Source organism: Ptiloglossa arizonensis, chromosome 5 (genome assembly GCF_051014685.1).
Source record: "Ptiloglossa arizonensis isolate GNS036 chromosome 5, iyPtiAriz1_principal, whole genome shotgun sequence".
Classification (NCBI taxonomy): domain Eukaryota; kingdom Metazoa; phylum Arthropoda; class Insecta; order Hymenoptera; family Colletidae; genus Ptiloglossa; species Ptiloglossa arizonensis.
The window spans coordinates 23,175,158-23,197,745 of NC_135052.1; the positions used below are offsets into that span (position 1 = coordinate 23,175,158).

The following is a 22,588-nucleotide window of genomic DNA, read 5'->3' on the forward strand; positions in this document are numbered from 1 at the left end:
CAGCAGATGGTACAAAATTGCGTCTTTAATTTCGTGTCTCGTCCACCTTATGAGCTACATTGTTCTTCTTATCGAATTAATTGTGAATATATTTTACAATTCAATATTTTGCATTTTGCATTACCCCATCAAGTTGCATACCTTTGCATTCATCGTCTATTATTTACTTTCTCGTTTTCTTACCTCTTCGTTAAGAGCTACTGCTCGTCAGTATTTACATCTTCTTGTCTACGTTATATGATCCAAGGCATTTTTCAATACATGTCGAAAGTTGCATTTTTTGCGATATAAAATTTTGTTTATTCTTTCATTTCTTGCCAATGATGAACAGTAATTTATTTACGACCGATATATACCGTATCCGAGTAACTATTCATATTTTCAACAGTGTACTCTATCGGCTACGGTGATACCTCGCTTGAAGATAGAATCTTAGTACCGAGGTACACGAAACCGAGTCATCCGCGTCAATGTTTATGTTACTTCGAACCGAGAAAACCATCGACTCGAGCACCAAGGGAGGTGTGAAATTATAAATCCGCAGGTTGAACTTCAAAGCGACATCGTAGACACATCGGTACGACAACCATAATTAAACAATTTTCCTATTTCTCTTTGTATCTTCACGTGGATATTCTCAATGTTCGGAATACTTTTAAATACGCATGATTAAAAAAATGTTCAGAAACGATTTGAATATGTTATAATTAAAAATAGTCCGAACGAGCTCGTGTTTGGACTCATTTTCATCGAAAAAATCTCTCCAATCGATCGATACCATTCTTGTAAAGGTATAAAGTAAAATATAAATAACGTTAATTTACATTACTGTCCTCTCGTTTAAGTGCTCATTGGTTAAAGAAGAAAATTCTCCACCAACCCCGGGTTAAAGACCAACAGCGACTCAGATATTCAATTTGAAAGCGAGGAATTGCAATTATATATTTCCCAACTATATACTACACAATTATATGGAATCTTTTGTTTATAGTAACAGTCCTAAATATTTATCTGCTATTTTCGGTGATACAAAAAAGTGTCTGTGAAAGATACTGTTTGTTTTTATGGATCAATCATCGTGATAAACAAAATTCCTTGTCGAGTGATACTGTTTTAAAAATTTCAAATTTTTTTTAACAAAACGACTCGTTTTCGTTAACACAATACAATGAAACAAATTTAACCGTGTATGGTATATTGACCTTCAGCTGGTTTTGAGCACAAAAAAATTTCATTTAGACAAATTTCAATACATTTTCGCAATCAACTCTCTTTGACGAAATGCTTTAACTATTCCATCAAATGTACGTCGAAGACATGACAATGTTTCTCATTGTCGAACTGTTACTGTTAATTAAACAAAAACAAAATAAATATTTATTTTGCCGCAAATATTTGAATAAAAAAGGATTATACAAAAATAAAGACTAATTAAGTATTTTTTTATTTCTTCTAAAATTTATTACTTTTGTTGTTATATTTTTCATGATGGCTGACTCTAACAATCAGGGCGATAGGTTTGAATCTTTTTTGTTCTTTTCTCTGTTTATCCAAATCCTCTAACTAGGACTTCAAAAGTTCATTTGTAATGATGAAAATCTGATTGGATATTATCAAATGTTAAATATTAGAATTGGTAATAGTCTTCACTTCGTATTTACACGTAGCATTTTGATTTTGAAGGTCACCCGAATGTTAGTATATAATACACAATTGAACTTATTTTGTTGTAGATACAATACTACAAGTGTGAAAGTACGTTACTCCTTTGAAAAAAATACCCACGACCTTGAAATCTTCAGAACCTCGACATTCAGGAAATAATTTTATTTATCATAATATTTACTCTCCTTGAAATAAACAACACGTTCTTAAAACACTTTTTCGTATCATCAAAAATCTCGTATTAGCCACCATTTTGAAATGGAGTAGTAACGGTAAAAAAATAATAAAAGTTATTAATCATTAACACAACGCGCATAAACAGATTACACAAATATCGTCAACTTATTCTTGGGTTACAATGTACTAAGAGAAAGTTCATTATGATTTCATACTTTTGTTATAACTTTTTAACAAAGCGTTTATTCGACCGTTTATAGGGATTTTTTTCTTATTTCTACTTATATTATATCTACAATCCTGGCACTGATTGCCTGTTAAATCCTGGGACATCCTGTATACCCTCTCTAATATAAATAAAAAGGAAAACCCTTTCCTAAACAATGACCAAAATTCATCAAAATGGCGATCAAGTATGCAAAATTATATCAAAAGAAAGAAATGAAAATTACGTACGAACCGTGAGGAGTTTGCAGTACTCGTAAAGTGCCAGGGATAATGCAGTAATGGAGAGAGAAAAGGAAAAGCAATGGCATGCTGGACCAAAGCTGGGTTATTCCACTTGCAGGGATTGGATATAGGCTCGCAGTGATACTGCACGACGATTTCAGCGACCGAACGTAGATCACACGCGCAGACAGAACTCCCTTCGATCCACGTGCTGTAACATTAGCGTACGACATTAACAACTCTGTAACAATACAAATTGAATTGCGCGCTGAAACCTCGCGGTTTTTCAATGTATTAATTAACCACGCTAATCGAATGATTAACGTCGTTCTGCTCGCTATTTTGAACCGGAATCCTGTTACGTCGTTAATGCCGACTAATTACGCGAACGGTGCAATGTTTTACAGTCGATGAAATACACGAGATGTACTTTAAAGCGAACGTTCTCTTTTCAGGTCGTAGAACACGAAACTGAACTAATTCAAGAGGGCGACGCCATGTTTTAACGAAAGTTTTAAAACACTTCGAGCAGGAGGGACAATTAAAATGCGATAAAACATTTTATTACGTTAGCCGTTAATGATCGTAAACTGTTCGCTGAAGAGACAACGATGTTAACTGGGAAACATTCTATTCCCTGGTAAAGCTCGCAATTGGAATAATTCCATGACAATTACTGCTTCGCGGAGAAACTGACACAAAGAGTATTCGATAACTCATGATCCGGCAATTCCGATAACTCGTGAACGAATCTTCAACTTCGATTTTCTCCAAAGACAAAACACCGTGTGACCAAATTTTATTCCACATCCACGATTTATTTTTCAACGATGAATCGATTCTTTATCGATTGTACAGGTTATATTACACCTAGTACTATTTCGACTTGCAAAAAGGAAAGAATTTGTCGTGCACGATACGATAGTTAGAACCATCTAACCACCTCTGCCACCACGTGTCAGTGATGCTCACTACAGGGTCGAGCGATACATGTGTCTCCCTCTTTGCATAACTCTGGAAATGTATAATGCTTAAGATCGATGAAACTTTGATCAACTCGTGAAACCGTACACTTCACACAAGATTATATTTGCGGTATAATCTTCGTGTAAATTTGGATGCTAGTAAGCAGCACTGCTATAGAAAATAGTGGCATTGCATGTTTGGTGAAATATGTTTTCGTCGACGCAGTGCTCAAGAAATCGCATGCTGATTAGGCGGTATTTGTCGGTCCACTGTCAAATACCATTTCACTCTTGTACGATTGAGTACAGATACGGTGATTACACCAAATGCATGAACGCCACGAGAGAAACTTATCGTTTCGGGGATGAGTATTCTATAACTCTTCTGCGCGCGCAAAAGAATGATCGCGATTACACGGGACACGGGGACTGTAAGAAAATTTATGACCAGTCGAAGTTTACGGTGACTCGACTGATTTGTAACCTAGACTTTGACAACTTATTTTTAAAGATTTGTCACCTTGATACGGCTCACGAAAGAACGTAATTTATTACGAAACAGAACAGAAAAAAAGAAAAGAAAAAGGAGACGGGTAACTGGGCGTGAGAGGGAGTGTTGCATGATGATGTGCAATTTTCTTTGTAAAAATATCAATCTTTGATTTATTACACAGTAACGATCGCAAACGGTAGATTAAGTTTTCTTACAATGGTTTTTATTTCAATGTTTCGTAACAAAATATAATATTCTCAAACCTGAAGTTACCTTATCAACGTAATTCGATCCATGTATACCAGATTAACTATGAGATTTCGATATCGCGAGCATTTTGAAACGCTGAAACAAGAGCGTTCAATTGTACTGTTTCACTGCAACCAATGGCTACTCTTTTTTCAATTTCTGCCAGTTTAATCACTAAATCGATAAGTATTGGCTCCGGAAATTCGACTGAAATAAAATAATTAAATATCCGGCATCTTTTTCAAGAATATTGTAGTAAATGGACTACATACTTTTATTTACGAACAAGTGGAGTTCTGTTAATATATCTTGCAATGCAAGTCCTTTTTTTAGTTTGATATCCTGTATTTCTGTGTAATAATACCTTAAGGAATATATCATTTAAAAAACAATAATTGACATTTACATAATAAAAAGGATACTGCAATAACATAATTCATATGATTCGTTCAGTAACCAATTCACAATATTTTTGATGTCGATGGGACGAGGATGCCCAACACAGGAATAAACATTATCTTCTGTAACTGCACCGTAAGCAAGCCATGTACTTTGAAGAACATTTAAAACTTTTCTCATGTCTCCCCCACTCAGTGTTATTAATGCTTTCTTCCCATCTTCAGTGACATTCAAACTTTGGCATTAATCATTATAAATACAAATTTTATTAACATAATGAAGCATTTATGTAAAGACTATAGACTTACTTTTCTTCTTTGATAATATCATCCAGCCTAGGAACAATTTGATTTGCAGATAATGGACCAAATCTAAATTTAGTGCATCGAGATTGAAGAGCTGGGATGATTTTACCAAGGTAGTTGCATATGATACAAAACCGTACATTGTCTGTGTATTTCTCAATGACTGAAACATAATCTCTTAACAGAATACATTCTTCGTATTCGAAATACTCAGATAAACAAAACTTACTTCTTCTGAGAGCATTCTGTGCATCATTTGTCATGGCATCAGCTTCGTCAAGAATGATTAGTTTAAATCCAGATCTATACATTGTACCTGTACTTGCAAAACTAAGAATTTGCCCTCTAACAATACCAATACCTCTGTCATCCGAAGCATTCATTTCTAATACCTATATATAAAAAAAGAATATAAACACAAAACAAAAATTGATATACAACGAGGTTAATATAAAAGAAGAAAAATGGAACCATTGAATTGAACTGAGCTGATGTGTACAATTTACGAGCACAAGCAAGTATCGTACTAGTCTTTCCTGTTCCAGGAGGTCCATAAAGTAGGAGATGAGGAAGTTGATTTTCATCTATGAATTTGTTTACTGTCATAAAAAATATTTAATTAATAAATATTAAATAATCTTATCCTTGCATAAAATTAATAAATTAATAAAAAATACTAACTAGTTTTAATAATTTCTTCGTGAGATATGAGATCGTCCAATTTCTTAGGACGATACTTTTCAACCCTAAACAATTAAAATTAAATCACTATTTCGTACATTTCTATCGGTACTTGTAATGCAATAGCAAATGAAATATATTTCTCACCATGGTAAATTCTGAAACGTCCCAACTTTTGCTGTCATGGCTTGAAAATTGAACACTTATTGTAAACCTTGTTACAATCGCAATCGGAGGTTAGAAATAACGCGTCTTGGCGCTCTAACGCCGAATAAATGGCGCCGCATGCGTGAATTTTGCTTTCGAATTAGACACAACGATCAGTGAACAAACTTAACGAAATACCTTGGATCAAACTAAAATCATTCAAAATTTTTCGTTTCGAAATTGATTATAAAGTAGAACAAATTTTTACATTGAATATTGATTTAAATAAATATATTGTATAAGTTACAAAATTAACAATTCTAACATACTGACAATACATTAAACTATTAGTAAATGTGTTACTTCGATAAACGATTGTCTTGTTGTTCTTATGTACATAAATAAATGTGAAATAAAAAATCTGAATTGAGTTAATAATTAAAATCAGAACAAAAGTTAAAATAAAAGATTTGTATATAATAGTTACGCAGTACAAGTAGTAATATCAAGAACATTATGAGCAATTTAGAAATATATCACAGAACATCCGATTACATGCTACTTTCCAAGTTACGATTCAAGCTAACCCTAAATGAGTATCAATGCAATGAAAATTTAAGAAACGAATTTGTCAATGTAATAACATCCAATAACATGACCAAATACTATGAAGACGCATGTAAAGAATTTAATTGGAACATTGATGAAAATCTGCTTGAGACAATGAAAAACGCAAATGAGGTTACATGGCAAGAACTAGAGTCATCTGATAGTTTGACTCATGAAGACTCTGCAAAAAAGAAATGGCGGGAAAAGGTAGAATTTTGTTGCAAAATCGGCGACCTCGATCGTGCCATGGATATCGCAAGCTTAATCTTCAAAGACGAAATTAATTCGTCGAACGTCAAAATCGAGGCTGCTTTTTGTTTATTTAGAATAGCATACCTCAGAAGCAATATTCGTTCAATGGGGAAAATAATTAGTGATATAACAACTTTGATGGAAGGATCATGCGGGTCAGGCAGCGATTGGTGTTTTCGTAATAAACTAAAAGTATACGAAGCTGTCTACTGTCTTGCGATACGAAATTTCGCACGCGCCACGTTGCTTTTATTAGACTGTATACCCACCTTCGAGTCATACGAATTGTTACCATTCAAAGAAGTCGTTGAATACACGATATTGTCCGGCATGATCTCCTTGTCACGGTCAGATCTCGATCGTCGATTTAACAATAATGGACTCCTACAACAGGCGTTGCTCACGGACTCCCTTCGATACAAAGAATACTATCATTCCTTTTACGATTGCCGTTACAAAGAGTTCTTTCAAAATCTTGCATGGGTTGAATTAGAACTTAAGGCTAATCTTTTGCTACATTACCATTATCGTTATTATGTTAGAGAGATGCGATTGAAATCGTACTCTCAGCTGCTGCAAGCGTATAGAACCATCAATTTGAGTAGAATGGCGACAGAATTCAATGTGACAGAGGAATACATAGAACAAGAGGTGGCAAGATTTATCGCGAATGGCAGGCTGCATTGTAAAATTGATAAAGTAGCTAGAACGATTGTTACCATCAGTGCTGCCGGATGTAACAGAGGCCAAGCACCTGACGTTACTTGCGATCGTGGACTGATTTACCAAAATACGATAAAAAAAGGCGATGCTTTACTTAATCGACTGAAGAAACTTGGTCAGGTTATTAACTTTTGAATACACTTAGTTGCTTCGAAAAAAATTCGCGAATTTCGCATAACTTATACACAATGATAGATACATAAAAATGAAATTAAAAATATATATGTACATACATACATACATATCCACATTTCAAAATTACTTTTTCAATAACTTTTATAGAAATGGAACTATGAAAACATCCTTGTAATATCGTATTGTTGTATAAAAAAATAAGTAAATCATTGTTATTAAGATTGATTTTAAATCCTTGGTTGAAACTTGTACGTCACGTACTTTTTGTTGTGATTGTATCAGCGACGTTAGTAAAGACAACACACTTTTAACCTAACATATATTATTTGTGAAGCGTAATAATTGTACCCTGATCTCTCGATTAAAATTATAGTTTAAAATGCAGTATTGAGAATTTTTATTTCAAATGATTTAGTGAGCAGTTCCTTAAACAAACCTATTCATTGTGCAACTAAAGTACATTAAGATCTGAAACTTTTTTTTTCACCTCGACAGTTTACTGTACCATGGCTAATCAAATTTTTAAGAAATATCCTAGAACTCTTTTTAAACAAAGCAAAAAAATCAAACAGAACTTCGATTACTTGCTCGTAATGGACTTTGAAGCTACGTGTAAAGAATTTGAAAAGTTGCAACCGCAAGAAATCATCGAATTTCCTTGTGTAGCAGTATCTACAAAGAACTGGAAAGTAGAGAATTCTTTTCACGAATACATCAAGCCAAGAGTTCATCCAGAACTTACTACATTTTGCACACAACTAACTGGAATCATACAAGAGATGGTAGATAATCAGCCTCATTTTCCAGAAGTGTTTGACAAATTTTGCAATTGGTTAGAGGAACATAATTATTTCAAGAATGATAATGAATGTGCCTTTGTTACGTGTGGTGATTGGGACTTAAAATCGTTACTACCACATCAATGTAAACTAGAAAATATAACGCTACCGTCACATTTTCAAAAATGGATAAACTTAAAACTTACTTTTTGTGATGCAACGCAATGTTATCCAAAAACTTTGATGTACATGCTAAATTATCTCGAGTTACCCGTAGAAGGAAGGTTACACTCTGGCATTGATGATACAATGAATATGATCAGGATATTACAAACTCTTCAAACAAAATACAATGTAGATCTCAAAATAAATTCCACTCCCAATATTTTAAAATATTTAAAAAAAAAATAGATGGACTTATATGTAATTGAAAGACATGTTTATTAAAAATCAGTTTATTGATAATAAAAATTTATTTGTATAAAAATGCAAAATTGCAGCATATTCTGAATAATAAATATTTAAGTAAAAATATTAACTCTAATTTATCATTTAACATTGACTTTTATCTGTACATCCAGTTTGTTATTCTCTGTATAAATTTCAAGTACAGCATTAATATTGCGTTCAATCTTCCGTTTGCATTGTATTTTTAATTGAAAGTCTCTTCTTGTGGGTATCATACCCTCTCTGGGGAAAACACTCAAGTATTCTGTATTTGACAAAGAAGTTTCAAATGCTTGAGCTACAGTACAAGAACTTTTTATTGTCACGATTGCTTCTATTCTTGTTGGTGGAGATAAAACTATAGTGGATGGAGTGACCATAATATTATTAGTATTTACGTCACGTCGAAACATACTCTTTCCTAGGAGTGTCCTAAAAATTTGCTAATTAAAGTGTAAATATTCATGAAATTTTTGAATAATCGGGAAATTTAAAAGACTTACTCAGAGGGTAAAAAGCTTTCGCCATTTCCTTCATATAAATGACTATTATCACTACAAAGAGAATAGAACATTTGTGACTCATCTGCATTGTCTTGAAGAACAGATAAGGTCTCATCAGCACACACTTCCATTGTTAGCAATATTTCATGTTGACGAATTCCTCGGCAAAGATCCCCAAGATTTTGCTTTATAATATACAAAGTAATTAATAATGTAATCATAAATTAGTTGATAATTGATAAAAATTTATTGGTAAATTTATGAACGTTTACCACTGTATCACGAATAGTATTTATGTCTGACATCATTTGTTCTCCAGGAAAAGCTTTACATATTGGATGAAGTATATTTTTAAATGCTTCGTTTTCATTTCCACTCAATTCACCGGTTTCTTTCATTTTATTGTATAGTCTGAAAATTTAATTTTCCATTAATAATTAATAGTTTCTTTTAAATTCAGTAACCACCTACCTACGAATTCGCCAACGCGAAGGTTCATCTCCATGAATAATTAGTACCGTTCCCACATGAGATACATCTGAGCGACGTAATAGAGCTAAATCTTCTTTTCGCGGATGAAATTCCAAACTTATCCATTGAATTTCTTTCGGATTTAACAATAATTCAGTTGGATTCACGTGCCAACTTGAAACCATAGTAGGATATACGGCTGAAATTATTCAGAAACAAATTAGGAAGTAATTATTACATTTATTAATGTATTCATTTGACTAAAAAAAAAACCTTTTGGCATTAATTTTATTTTAGTATATGAACATAAGTCTCCAGTGTTTTGTAATTTAATCTTAGCATTTAAGGAACCTCCAGAAGCTAAAGTACCAAGTGATAACCACATTTTTCCGCTTGTATCTTTAAATGCTCCAAAAAATTCAACTCTGCTATAACCACCATATCCATATAAAAATAACTAGAAATAACACATTACAAACCGATTACAATATTCATTAATTTAAACACATTTGTTAAGTGAATAGATTTGTTTATTTACCAGTTTCGTAGGACGTGATTCGTTATCTTCCCTCTTGGGTTCATAGTGTTTAAATACTATTTTACCAGTAGCTGCGCCTAGATGATGAGGACTAAATACAACAAATAACGTTCTGCTCTCTGAACCTTGTAAAACTAATACAATAGTTGTGCCAACGGCTTGTCGTTCACGTAAAAACTGAAAAGATTTTTAATATCTTTGAACATTCAAATCATTAGATGGTTTTACAATTGTTCGCAGGCATTACCCGAAAATTCTTATCGTTGTCCAATATAGCAGCTTGAATCTTAATTTTATTGTTGCTTATATTGCGTATAGTAAATTCCTTAATTTCTGATTTTCCCGTCTTTACACTGTTCCATACCAAAGCAGCATGAGTGGTTCTTATAGGAATTTTGTCACCAGCAACAGTCGAACCTGATGCTGAGCTAAGAGGTGAATTTCTGCCGGATATTCCAGATCTATTGCATTTAATATTGATAATTTACATTTAATGAAACTTTAATCAACTACCAGATGAACTTACTTATTTGAAGTGACGCTATTTGGAGATGAAGGAGAGCTAACGGATGATAAATATTGAGGTGTCTCACAACGAAGGAGATTCTCATTTTCTGCTTCCGTACAAGAATTCAATTCTCCGATTATAGAATAGTGATATGCATTACTGGCAACCGATAATTTAATCTTTGCATGCCTACAAAAATACTAATATAATACGAATAAGTTTAGTACACGTATTAGCGAAATGTTTACTCACATTCTGGAAATGTTCAAATTTTGTTGCTTGTACGTAATAAAGAAAGAACCAGTTTCATTAGGTTGTAAATTTAAAGTTTCGGATTGAATTGAAAAATATTTTATGCTTTTGGCGAACTCAGCGTCTTGTACAAACGAGGCAGATATTGTTACCGGTGTATTTCCAAGATTGTTTACAGTCAATGGTTTAGTTTGCTTGTTAAGAACAATTAAAGGTAAATTTGTATCGATTACTTGTATTTTACAAATTCCTACTTGCACAACAAGAGGAATTTCTTTAATCATTATATCATCAGGGTCATTTTCTGCCTGAATTATTAAATTCCCATCGTAACGTTGTAAAAATCGTTGTTGCATTTCTGCGTTATTTTGCGAGATACCTTTACATTGAATATTTGTAGTAAATGCTTCTTGGGGTTTGATTGTTACGCGTTGCAATACGTCAGAGTTTTCTAGACTAAATACTAACGGTTCGTTCTGTATTGAATAAAATAATTATAGTAAGAGGAAAGCTATTTAAACTACGTAAATTCATTTGGATAATTTCATCACCTGTAATATAGCAAGTTTAATAGAAACATCAACGCTGTTTTTATTCTTAATTGTAATGGGTAGAACTGCTATACTATTTTCAACAATGCATTGAAAATCAAGCTTCTTCTTTTGAGAAGGGTTTAAGATATTTATATTAAGCTCTTCAGGCTTAAAACAAATTATGTGTTTCATAATCCATTCAGATCTGGTTACCATGTCAGACATTGTTATATTTATAACTACTATAATTGGTTTACTCATTTTCACTACTCTTACGGCGATCTAAAACGAATATACTTTATTTTTTATATTACTTTAAAATTTTATCTTATCTTTACCTTGGCATGTTGTTCCGCGTTCGGTTTAATAAGAATGACATCTTTTGGTAACATAAGCCGGACACATTGCTTGTCTCCTTGAACTTGGTTTACACTTAATGAACATATAACCCATCTATCACTTTTATTTAAAAGTTCAATATCAGTCTTTCTTGACATACCAACAATGCAATTGCATAGTTCTTCTGTATTTCTACCTATCACAACATCTATAAAATATAAACAATTACTATCAACGAATAATCAAGATATATATCAAACTGTAATCATTATATTGTTATAAAAGCATACTATTCAATTGAGATTCAATTTGTTGTAAATTCGAAAGATCTTGTACAAAAGTTTCGGATTTGTCTTTATAAGAAACATTTTCTTCTTTTACATTATCTTTCTTTCTTACTTCTAGTTTTTCTTGATTATGGTTTACATTAATTTTCGAAGTACGAGGCGAAGATTTTTTTTTTTTATTATTATTTGAATGAGATAATTTAGGACCTTCCAATAATGTCTTAAAATCTAAAAATAATGGTTATTCTTAAGCTAATTCAAATAGGCATTGTTTTGAACATATGTGTAATTTTATTAAAATTTGTTATTTTTGTAAGCAAAGTTATACCTCGATTATAAGAAGTTGTTAAGTTTCCATTGCTCATTTCTTTTTTAAGCTCTTGACAGGCAATCTCGAAATTTGTCTTTGCCTCTGCTTTAGAATCAAAGGATAGCATTTTGGGAATTGAACGATTAACACTTATAGTTTCAGTCGTAATTTTACTATCTAGAGATAATTTTGATGAAAGATTTAATAATCCTATATCAGTTTCAAAATCCTCAATTTTTGTACTTGAAGTGGCAGGCATAGATTTTCGATTTGAGGGTAATAATGTATAAGTGTCTTTAGTTACGTCCGCATCTTGCACCTGAATGGGCTTTTTCTTTTTTTTTGCCATTATAAGTTGATCTACTAGTCTTCGTGGTGTACCATTATCAATATCCTGCAGTGCTTGAGCAATGCTGGTTAAACTCATAATGCTCTGTTCTTCTATACCTTTTGTTGTGTTTAAATTATTTTGTTGAATCTTATCTTTAGCAATAAATGATCCAACTGAAGATTCTATAAAAAGAATTGGTTTTTGGCATATAAGATAAACTTTTATTGAACAAATAATAATCAATAGTACCTTCCGTCATTGTAGTGTTATCAACCAATGGTATGAGTTGACCCGGTTTTTTAGGACTATTTACAGGTAGACCTAAACTTGGTCTTTCTACTGCATTATCTGCTAATTCTCCGAATGTTCCACATTTTCGTTTAAAAAATTCATCCACAGATACCTTGCGCCCAGCACAAGATCTGAAATTTAATTATGTCATAATCATAACAAAATATAAATAGTTTTAGAAACTTACTCTACAGATAAATCCAGTTCACCAATGATACCCGAAAAAGAGGATAAATTTAAATATTCCTTTTCAGCAGATGCTCCTATCGGAAGGGCATAAGAGTAATTCTGTTGCCAAGATACTTCATCAGCTAACATTTGACTGGCCATTTCAGAAGCTGGATGAAATTCTTCATTATTAAACTGAGCCATCAATTCAGCAGTAGTTGTATCAAACGTTATTGTATTTACATTCTTGCTTGAGAGTGATGATAAACATTTCTCTGAGCTCCTACTCAATCCAGATGAACGTGCACTTATCTCATTTGGTACAAAAACAATCTAAAAATACAACTCTATAAAATATATATCTCAATTTGGTCTTTCTAAAAAATAATACTTACACCACTTGTTTTATTATCCACTAAATGTAAATTATTTTCATTTTGGGAATTTATTTTATCAGAACATGCAGATTGACCTTGATTGCTACGTATTAAAGGCTGTACATTACTAGACAAATTTTGAATATTCACATTATTTTCTTTGTTTGTATCTGTAAAAATTATAAATCATGTACATAACTTTCAAATAGATATAAAAATATAATCTCAAAAAGAAAAATTTACCGTATATAGGTGGTATACTCTTTAAATCACTACATCTTTGAAGTAATTTCCTAGCGAGTTCACGCTCTGTATCAAATTTATTTTCAATTTGTCTCTCTGCATTTCCCATATCATTCCCTTCAGCTAAAACTACAAAATTGTACTATTAATTAATAATACTGACATACTTTTTCACAAGAAAGAAATACGACTCACAGGAAGATATATTATCAAGTATACCAAGAGATGAATCAGATTTCTGTGTTACATCGCCCTTGTGTATCTCAGACTGTTTATACATGATTTCATTAACATTTTTCTCAAGGAACTTACTTTCCAACCTGGTAAAAAGTGTTTGGAAATTATCACCAATGTGATATTAATTAGGTAATAACAAAAATACAAAATACTACAGTTGAACAAATTTGATTTCCAGAAGTTCCAGATGAAAATAATCGTTATTTCAGGAATGGTTAAAATATGTAGAATACCTAGAAGAAAAGAACTCACGTGTTTTTCCTTTGAACGGTCGAAGCTGCTTGCGGTTGTGGAGTATTTAATAAAGTAACATCGATAAAATTCACCCCCGTGGATTTGGATGGTGTAAACATCGTTAAATGCTTCGTTTATCGTGTAATTTCGGTGGGTGAAAATCACTCAAAAAGATAATGTACGCAAATAGAAAGTCCTGATCGACTTCTTAATTACTAAATGAACGGAACAAAGAAAAGACTGTATCATATTACCCTTAACGTATCCTTTGACAGTTGATCGATTTTAGCGTTCAAATTTGAAAATGTTCCAAGATTATACGATCATAGAATAGAAACTCGTACTGTGCCAGACTAACAACTCGTATATGATAAACATAATGAAACTGCCATCTGGATTAAATGACACTGAAACGATTGCCATATACATACGTTATTAGACGCAGCACAATGGCACTTGTCATAGTACCATAAAAAAGGATGTTCAAATGTAAAGCTGCTGATTAATAGACGTGATGTTTGAAAATGAAAATATTTTTATAATTATCATACACGACAAAAGGTCGATGACAAAGAATAATTATTCTATGATCTGCAGTTAATTTTCTGTCCCATTAATAGGTTATGATTTCCTGTTGTTACTTCACTTTTACATACTTGTAAAAACTGAATTGAAGTTGTAACATATTGACAATACAATGGACAAGGAAATAACGACAATATCAGAACGAAAACGATTAAATTATAACAATAAGATTATATTGGCACCTATGGTGCGCATCAGCACACTTCCTATGCGCCTACTTGCGCTTGATTATGGTGCTGATATAGTTTACACAGAGGAACTCATAGACTGGAAGTTACTAAGATCATTTCGTCGTGTAAATGGTAACAAAATATCAATATTACAATGTTACAAGAAAGAATGTTACAAGAAATTTCTTTTTAGATGTTTTGAAAACAGTCGACTATATAGACAAAACAGATAGAACTGTAATTTTTCGGACCTGTGCTAAAGAACGAGATAAAGTGGTTTTACAAATTGGTACTTCTGATGCAATAAGAGCTCTAAAAGTTGCTAAACTGGTAGAACAGGATGTGTCTGGAATAGACCTCAATATGGGATGTCCAAAATTGTTTTCTATACTAGGGAAAATGGGAGCTGCTCTTTTACAGGATCCACAAACAGCAACAAACATTCTAAAAACATTAGTTGATAATTTGAGCATTCCAGTAACTTGTAAAATTCGTGTATTATCAGATCTAGATAAAACTTTGGAACTTTGTGACCTTTTGGCATCAACTGGTATATCAGCCATAGCAGTTCATGGACGAACTGTTAATGAAAGACCACAGCACACAAATCGCAATGAAGTTTTAAAAAAAATTTCTGACAGACTTTCAATACCAGTTATAGCAAATGGAGGCTCAAAAGAAATACAGAAATATTCTGATATTTTTAAGTAATACTATACTTATTTTCTTCACTGATTATTACTAATATAATTTATATTTTACTATTTCTATAGTTTAAAAATAATTATTTACAGATTTAAAGAAGCAACAGGGTGTAGCAGTGTCATGCTTGCTCGTGCAGCTGAGTGGAATTGTTCAATATTTCGAAAAGAAGGTTTAATACCTATGGAAGATGTAATAAAAGCATATATAAAGTATGCTGTAGATTGTGACAATCCACCTTCAAACACCAAATACTGTGTACAAAATATCCTTCGTGAACAACAGGAGTCGGCACTGGGCAAAAAATTTCTTAATTCTCAAACCATGGAACAAATATGGTAAGAATTATATTTTTAAAATAATACAGTAGTTTCTTATTCACTGTTATATGTATAAAATTTATGCAATTTTAGTGATGTGTGGAAATTAAGTGATTATTGTCGTTCAAAGAGGAAGGAATTTGAAGAAAAAGGCTTATTGGGCAGATCTCAAGTTTCTCCTATGAGAGACGAGGATAAAGAGGATGGAGAGCTGCCATCAAGTAAAAGGAAAATTTTGGAGGAAGAAGATGTAGTTCTGATGCATTGTGCATTTTTAAGAAATAATTATGTAACAGATCTTGAATTACCGAAAACCATACTACATAAGTGGACACAAACCCAAAGAAAAAAGATGCCACACTATGTTACACAACGAAAGGAAAAACTTTTCCGTTCTATCGTTACTGTCGATGGAAGGAAATTTGGTTCATCTTTTTGGTAAATGGATAAAAATATACAGTATTACATACATGTAAAATACACGTTATATTTTAGATAATGTAATCTTCAGCCTTGGAAATATTTTTAGGGAGAAAAATAAAAAGTGGGCAGAACAAGGTGCAGCATTAGTCTGTCTTTTGTCTTTAAGCCTAGTCAGCGAAAAGTCTCTTACTGTGAAAGACAATATCCATTCCTGATGTTGCTTGACTAAGAAATAGAAAAGATTTATTACAATTTAACAAAGCCAAATGTACTTTTGAAGATATTTTACATCAACATATGAAACACATTCTTATATTTTTTTTATTGGTTCTGTTATCAATAAAAGGATTTTTCTGTTACAAATTCGTGTAATATTTATATAGTTCTCATTTAACAAAAATGTTACAATAACAGTAGTATATAGTAATGTATCATAATAATATGAGGGCAAAATAATTTTATCCAATAAAATTTACATAAATTTATTAAACTGAGATAAAATAAAAATAATAAATTATAATTATTTATTCAATTAATATTAGAAAATAGAAATGGAAATAGAAATATATTAAAGAAATGCCTTTTGGAACCCAATTGCATACACGATTGCTTTCGCCCTCTATCACCCAAACGATGAGGCAGATAGAAAATCTGATATCTAATTATATTTGATGAATGTTATGTCATCTGTGTCAATCTGTGTGTGCAGCTGCAATAAGGTTACTAAGTATAACTAAAATTGCAAATATAATTAATGAACGTTAATAAATTGACATTAATACGAGTAAACACGTTTTAGTAAGCTTTAGTATCGGTAGAGAAAAATTTGTCATAAATTATTGATGAATAATGGGTCCGCCAAAGCGCTTCAAAAAAGATAACGGTACGAAATTAGTTTTCTTCTTAGAAAAGATTTTATAATTTCTAGTACAGAATTTTTGTATATTGACTACAACATTTCCTATAAACATTCGTAATTAAACAAAAGGTTATCTAGTACAAACATTGACAAAGATAAAGTATAAGCCTGTTGTTTACTTTTACAGACAGAGGTAAATGGAAAAAACGTAAAGAAGATCCTGAAGAGTATAATGATGATGACTCTTTAGATGATAATGAAGCAGAAGGTGTACCAGATGCAGCCAAAAATGATGTTGAAAAGCAAGATGAAACAGCATTGGAAGACGAATTTGGTGCAAAAGATTATCGTTCACAAATGATTTTGAAACCTGATTGCGCATCAAGACCACTTTGGGTGGTAAGATGTTAATCCTGAAGTACATCTTTTAACACAAACCCTTGTTTTTGAAAGATTATAATTACAGTATTATTTAAATGAAAACCATTTATTTAGGCACCAAATGGACATATTTTTCTGGAATCTTTTTCACCTGTTTATAAACATGCTCATGATTTTTTAATTGCTATCTCAGAACCTGTATGTCGTCCAGAACATATTCACGAGGTAAAATTATCATGAATAATATTAAGTGTTTGTAAAATTTGCAAAAAATGTTAATAATATGACTCTTGATTCACAGTATAAACTAACTGCTTATTCTTTATATGCTGCTGTAAGCGTTGGTCTTCAAACACACGATATTGTAGAATATTTAAAAAGACTCAGTAAGACTAGCATTCCTGATGGAATTATAGAGTTCATAAAATTGTGTACATTGTCATATGGCAAGGTAAATATATTAATTAAAGAGTATTGATTATTGTACAATATTTTGTAGATAAAAAAATTAATATTTAAACATTTTGTTTTGATAACAGGTGAAATTGGTGTTGAAACACAATAAATATTTCGTTGAATCTCCATATCCTGAGGTATTGCAAAAGTTATTAAAAGATCCAGTGATTCAAGAATGTCGTCTGAGAAAAAATGTAGAAGATGAGAAAGATGAAATAATTACAAATGTTCAAAGTAAAACAAAAATTCCTCAAGTAATATTACTAATATTATTTTCATATTCCTACAAAAATTATTCAATAAAACACAATATCAGCTACTTGTGTTCCTTTCAGTTTGGAGCGAAAGCAGTAACTAATATTCCAGCTGTAACTACTAAAGTGACAGAAACGTCTAATGATCAAGTTTCAACAGAAACTGCTGCCGTTCCAGATGATATAACTACCTTTTATGATAAAATGGACAAAGAAGATGAAGATGAAGAAGAGGAACAAGAATTGAAAACTGTTAGTTTTGAAGTGAATCAGGTATATAATTTTTATTTTGCTTAGTGAAATATAAATATAATTATCTTCGAATTTCTATAACAAACTCTTGCTACAGGAAAAAATTGAAGTTATACAAAAGAGATGTATAGAACTGGAATATCCCTTGTTAGCAGAATATGATTTCCGTAATGATACTGTGAATCCAGATATAAAGTGAGTACAATTATTACAATTATGCATGATGTTAAGAAAAAAATGTTCGTAAAAAATGCATATGTTATACTATTAGTATTGATTTAAAACCATCTGCTGTACTGAGACCTTATCAGGAAAAGAGTTTGAGGAAAATGTTTGGAAATGGACGTGCTAGGTCTGGTGTTATAGTTTTACCTTGTGGTAAGTAGTTGGTAGATCATCAGCAATGTATTTTTAATCAAAGAAATACTAACTTTCATATCTATAGGTGCTGGCAAAAGTTTAGTTGGAGTTACGGCTTGTTGTACAGTACGAAAACGTGCATTAGTTTTATGTAATTCCGGAGTATCGGTAGAGCAATGGAAACAACAGTTTAAGATGTGGTCAACTGCAGATGATTCAATGATTTGTCGATTTACAAGTGAAGCCAAAGATAAACCTATGGGATGTGGAATTTTAATTACTACATATTCTATGATTACACATACTCAAAAACGTTCATGGGAAGCTGAGCAAACTATGCGATGGCTTCAGGAACAAGAATGGGGAATCATGGTTTTGGATGGTAATCTATCTCTGCAGTATATTGAATTATTGTTTAGTTAAACTGATTAATATGTATTGTATTTTTAGAGGTACACACAATTCCTGCAAAAATGTTCAGAAGGGTTTTAACGATCGTTCAGTCTCACTGTAAATTGGGTTTAACTGCGACATTGTTGCGAGAAGACGACAAAATTGCTGATCTCAATTTTTTGATAGGACCTAAATTGTACGAAGCAAACTGGTTGGAATTGCAGAAAAGGGGCTTTATTGCGAGAGTACAGTGCGCTGAAGTTTGGTGTCCTATGACACCAGAATTTTACAGAGAATATCTTGGTTGTAAAATGAGTAAAAAGTTGGCAAGTAGTAATTTTTCATTAATTCAGTGTAATATAATTCTGAACAACTTTTGAAGAACTATTTACTTGTAGCTACTCTACGTGATGAATCCTAATAAATTTCGTTGTTGTCAATATTTAATACGATATCACGAAAGACGTGGCGACAAAACTATCGTTTTCTCCGATAATGTTTTTGCTTTAAAACATTATGCCATTAAAATGAATAAACCGTATATTTATGGGCCAACTAGTCAAGTAAGTATAAATAAATATACCATTGATTGTCCAATAGATGAGACCCTGATAGTGTCAATTTTAGAGCGAACGAATACAAATTTTACAAAATTTCAAATTTAATACTAAAGTAAACACAATATTCGTAAGTAAAGTGGCCGATACATCGTTTGATTTACCAGAAGCTAATGTTTTAATTCAAATATCTTCACATGGCGGTTCAAGACGACAAGAAGCACAACGATTGGGACGAATTTTGAGAGCTAAAAAGGGTATAAATCATTATTTATTAAGCAGAATACACCTTAAAACGCCATAACATCAAGCGGTTTTCTTATAGGAGCCATTGCAGAAGAATATAATGCATTTTTCTATACTTTGGTGTCACAAGATACAATGGAAATGAATTATTCAAGAAAGCGCCAACGGTTTCTTGTAAATCAAGGATATGCATATAAAGTTATTACAAAACTTGCTGGAATGGATGAAGTATGTATTATTAGTTTTGTAATTTGACAATTATCCTATCAAAATGTTTCAGATCCTATTTTCTAAACTTTTAAAATAGGAACCAGACTTGATGTACGCAACGAGAGAAGAACAAGGTCATTTGTTACAACAAGTTTTATCTGCTAGCGATATGGATGCAGATGAAGAAAGAATACCTGGAGAAGGTCCAAGACCGGTAAATTTTGTATCATATTAATGGAGTATTATTCAAAAAAGTGCATTTTCATGCAATCAAGGAATTATATTTATTTTATTACGCGTTTTATACTACTAACATTATTATTTCAGATTATACGCAAAGCTGGCAATATGACATCGATGTCTGGTGCAGATGATGCAGTTTATTACGAATATAAGAAAGCTCCAAGTTCATCTACAGCAAATAAGCATCCTTTGTTTAAAAAGTTTAGGGCATAAATTGATTCAATAGTACGTGTATTTCACCTTTATTGTTATTTCAGTGACTGATTAAAATGTAATCTTTTATATGTTCACATTTTGTATATATTTGATAAATGACGATGAATTAATCAATTGAAATTCTAATTATATATTGTTTTTTTCGTATTGTCATTAATAAAGTTGTTTTTTTAGACCATGCTTTTCGAAAGCGACAACAATAACCATACCGTCTATATCAAGCACTTCATGCTTCTTAGTTCTCGGTAAACTTGATATGCTCGTTTGTAAATTTTTAAAATTGAAAATTGATCTATAAAAAAAGACAGATTCGTCAACAACCACCTGCTTCACCTTCAAGCATTGTAAACTATGTACGATTTACGTGGCAGGAATGCAATTTACGCAATTGTAAACCCACCAATCGATCGACTCAAGTAATGCGATAAAGATATTTCCAATAAATTTGTTAGCTCAAAGCATTAACAGTCTGTATGTACCTGCTGATATAAATATTCAAAAGAGTTTTTCTAAATGATATAAAATTGTTAAGGTTACGTACATATATTTTTCATATATATATTTACAGAATAATAACAGTTCCTAAAATATTTAGCACAATGTGTAATGGAAAATAAATAAATAACGAAATTAAACATTTTTGTTTCTTTGTTTATTAAATATGTCAATTGAACAGTAACATTGAATAATTATTTGGCCAATATTTAATTTCGTTTTAATTTCGTAAATCGAGTCATACCAGGAAGAACCAATAATTGTCGATTGTACGATAACATTTCAGATAATGAAAATCAATTTTTCCGCTATCTGAAGACACGCCTTTTGCTGATTAAAGTATCGAACCCGTGGCACGAGAAATAACGCGCTCGAATTTCCCTTTTGTTCATAAAAGTAGCGTGTTACGCGCATCTAATGTCAGTTGGCTTTAGAGGCCGATGACGCGTTTATCCTGAACGTAGTCGCAAATTGGCCGTGCGAGGTACCAGCTGCCGGCTGTCACTTGTCACACGCAGCCTGGCGGTGCATCGTTGCATATGTATGGAGCATGTCAGTTGTTTATTCGCCCCTCGCGAATTGACTTTTTCCTGGACCACTGCATCGGTTCGTTCATTCGACGAAAGTTCAGCCTTCGAATATGACATACATCGGCATACAACGCCAGTGCCGTAGTTGCGGGAGAACTAGACGAGACAAGACCGCGTAGGTACATCATCATTATGACAGGAGCTAGTCGTCGCGTTGTTCGTGAACGTGGTGTCTTAACATAACCGTGTGAAAGAACGTCGGAACTTCTCGATATCAAGTGAAGAGTTACAACGTCTTGATTATTTCCTGTTTAACGACGAACTAAGAGGAATCACGCTACGTCTCGAGTATAATATTCATCCGGGGCAGAAAAGGTGGTGTATGGCATTGTTCAAGGACTGTTAAGGGAAGAACAGCAAGTAACGAGGTTCGACGCGTCGTCGAGAGGGGCGAAGTTCAATGCATTCGTGAAAATTGGGGAGCATCGTTTGGTGGCTGCGACGCACAACGAGGGTGCTTTAGTGTGCATATGTCAGTGATCAGTGAATATAGGCGATCCTTATTCCTTACGGAGGAAAGTGAAAGAAGGTGGGAAAGAGAGAAAAAGACATCCGAGTTACATCCGTCGGTAGCGTGCCGGCGTTTCGAACGCCTGTAAGGTCGTGGTACGGCCACTCTCCTAACCGCGAGGGAAGTTAGTGCGTGAATGTGTTGGAAGCGGTGGCCGCGTCTTCGTCGTCGTCGTCGTCGTTGTGATCGCCGTGAAAACGGTGCTACACCGTGGAAGTCGTCGAGAACGCTGCATCGATGGCCCTACGCGTTTCGATACAACGGCAA

At 32.7% G+C, this 22,588-nt stretch overlaps 5 protein-coding genes across 10 annotated transcripts; 3 read left to right on the plus strand and 2 right to left on the minus strand.

The window, feature by feature from the left end:
- Positions 1–3,898: 3,898 nt before the first annotated feature.
- On the minus strand, positions 3,899–7,043 carry Rfc3 (replication factor C subunit RfC3). The gene is made up of 10 exons (XM_076311594.1): positions 6,915–7,043; positions 6,662–6,803; positions 5,532–5,740; positions 5,385–5,449; positions 5,175–5,302; positions 4,933–5,095; positions 4,707–4,866; positions 4,422–4,633; positions 4,272–4,349; positions 3,899–4,206 (listed from the first exon to the last, which is right to left on the minus strand). The coding sequence occupies exons 3-10, from the start codon at positions 5,567–5,569 to the stop codon at positions 4,061–4,063; spliced, it is 990 nt and encodes a 329-aa protein (XP_076167709.1). The 5' UTR covers positions 5,570–5,740; positions 6,662–6,803; positions 6,915–7,043; the 3' UTR covers positions 3,899–4,060.
- Positions 6,048–8,586, plus strand: LOC143146874 (26S proteasome non-ATPase regulatory subunit 6). Its single transcript, XM_076311595.1, has 2 exons — positions 6,048–7,230; positions 7,746–8,586. Exons 1-2 carry the CDS (start codon positions 6,048–6,050, stop codon positions 8,438–8,440), a joined length of 1,878 nt encoding a protein of 625 aa, XP_076167710.1. The 3' UTR covers positions 8,441–8,586.
- Spd-2 (spindle defective 2) lies at positions 8,475–14,573 on the minus strand. Of its 4 annotated transcripts, none has more exons than XM_076311588.1 (19): positions 14,117–14,573; positions 13,823–13,947; positions 13,628–13,756; positions 13,403–13,554; positions 13,027–13,340; positions 12,798–12,970; positions 12,236–12,730; positions 11,911–12,135; positions 11,620–11,828; positions 11,300–11,563; positions 10,749–11,224; positions 10,515–10,685; positions 10,236–10,449; positions 9,989–10,165; positions 9,724–9,907; positions 9,451–9,649; positions 9,252–9,390; positions 8,980–9,164; positions 8,475–8,908 (listed from the first exon to the last, which is right to left on the minus strand). In XM_076311588.1, exons 1-19 carry the CDS (start codon positions 14,215–14,217, stop codon positions 8,578–8,580), a joined length of 4,263 nt encoding a protein of 1,420 aa, XP_076167703.1. In that variant the 5' UTR covers positions 14,218–14,573; the 3' UTR covers positions 8,475–8,577. The 4 variants fall into 4 exon arrangements, with proteins under 4 accessions (XP_076167703.1, XP_076167704.1, XP_076167707.1 ...); XM_076311591.1 differs by having other exon boundaries at positions 8,767–8,919; XM_076311589.1 differs by lacking the exon at positions 11,911–12,135.
- On the plus strand, positions 14,512–16,659 carry Dus2 (Dihydrouridine synthase 2). Its single transcript, XM_076311593.1, has 5 exons — positions 14,512–14,985; positions 15,047–15,560; positions 15,648–15,893; positions 15,969–16,313; positions 16,405–16,659. The coding sequence occupies exons 1-5, from the start codon at positions 14,796–14,798 to the stop codon at positions 16,511–16,513; spliced, it is 1,404 nt and encodes a 467-aa protein (XP_076167708.1). The 5' UTR covers positions 14,512–14,795; the 3' UTR covers positions 16,514–16,659.
- Positions 16,660–16,977: 318 nt separating this feature from the next.
- Hay (ATP-dependent DNA helicase hay) lies at positions 16,978–21,364 on the plus strand. Of its 3 annotated transcripts, none has more exons than XM_076311166.1 (16): positions 16,978–17,181; positions 17,345–17,556; positions 17,653–17,763; positions 17,840–17,989; positions 18,078–18,248; positions 18,330–18,521; positions 18,598–18,695; positions 18,772–18,878; positions 18,946–19,242; positions 19,311–19,579; positions 19,652–19,816; positions 19,881–20,067; positions 20,136–20,284; positions 20,364–20,480; positions 20,594–20,734; positions 20,900–21,364. In XM_076311166.1, the coding sequence occupies exons 1-15, from the start codon at positions 17,148–17,150 to the stop codon at positions 20,720–20,722; spliced, it is 2,388 nt and encodes a 795-aa protein (XP_076167281.1). In that variant the 5' UTR covers positions 16,978–17,147; the 3' UTR covers positions 20,723–20,734; positions 20,900–21,364. The 3 variants fall into 3 exon arrangements, with proteins under 3 accessions (XP_076167281.1, XP_076167280.1, XP_076167282.1); XM_076311167.1 differs by having other exon boundaries at positions 17,000–17,017; positions 17,098–17,181; positions 20,594–21,364; XM_076311165.1 differs by having other exon boundaries at positions 20,594–21,364.
- The last annotated feature ends 1,224 nt before the right edge of the window (positions 21,365–22,588 follow it).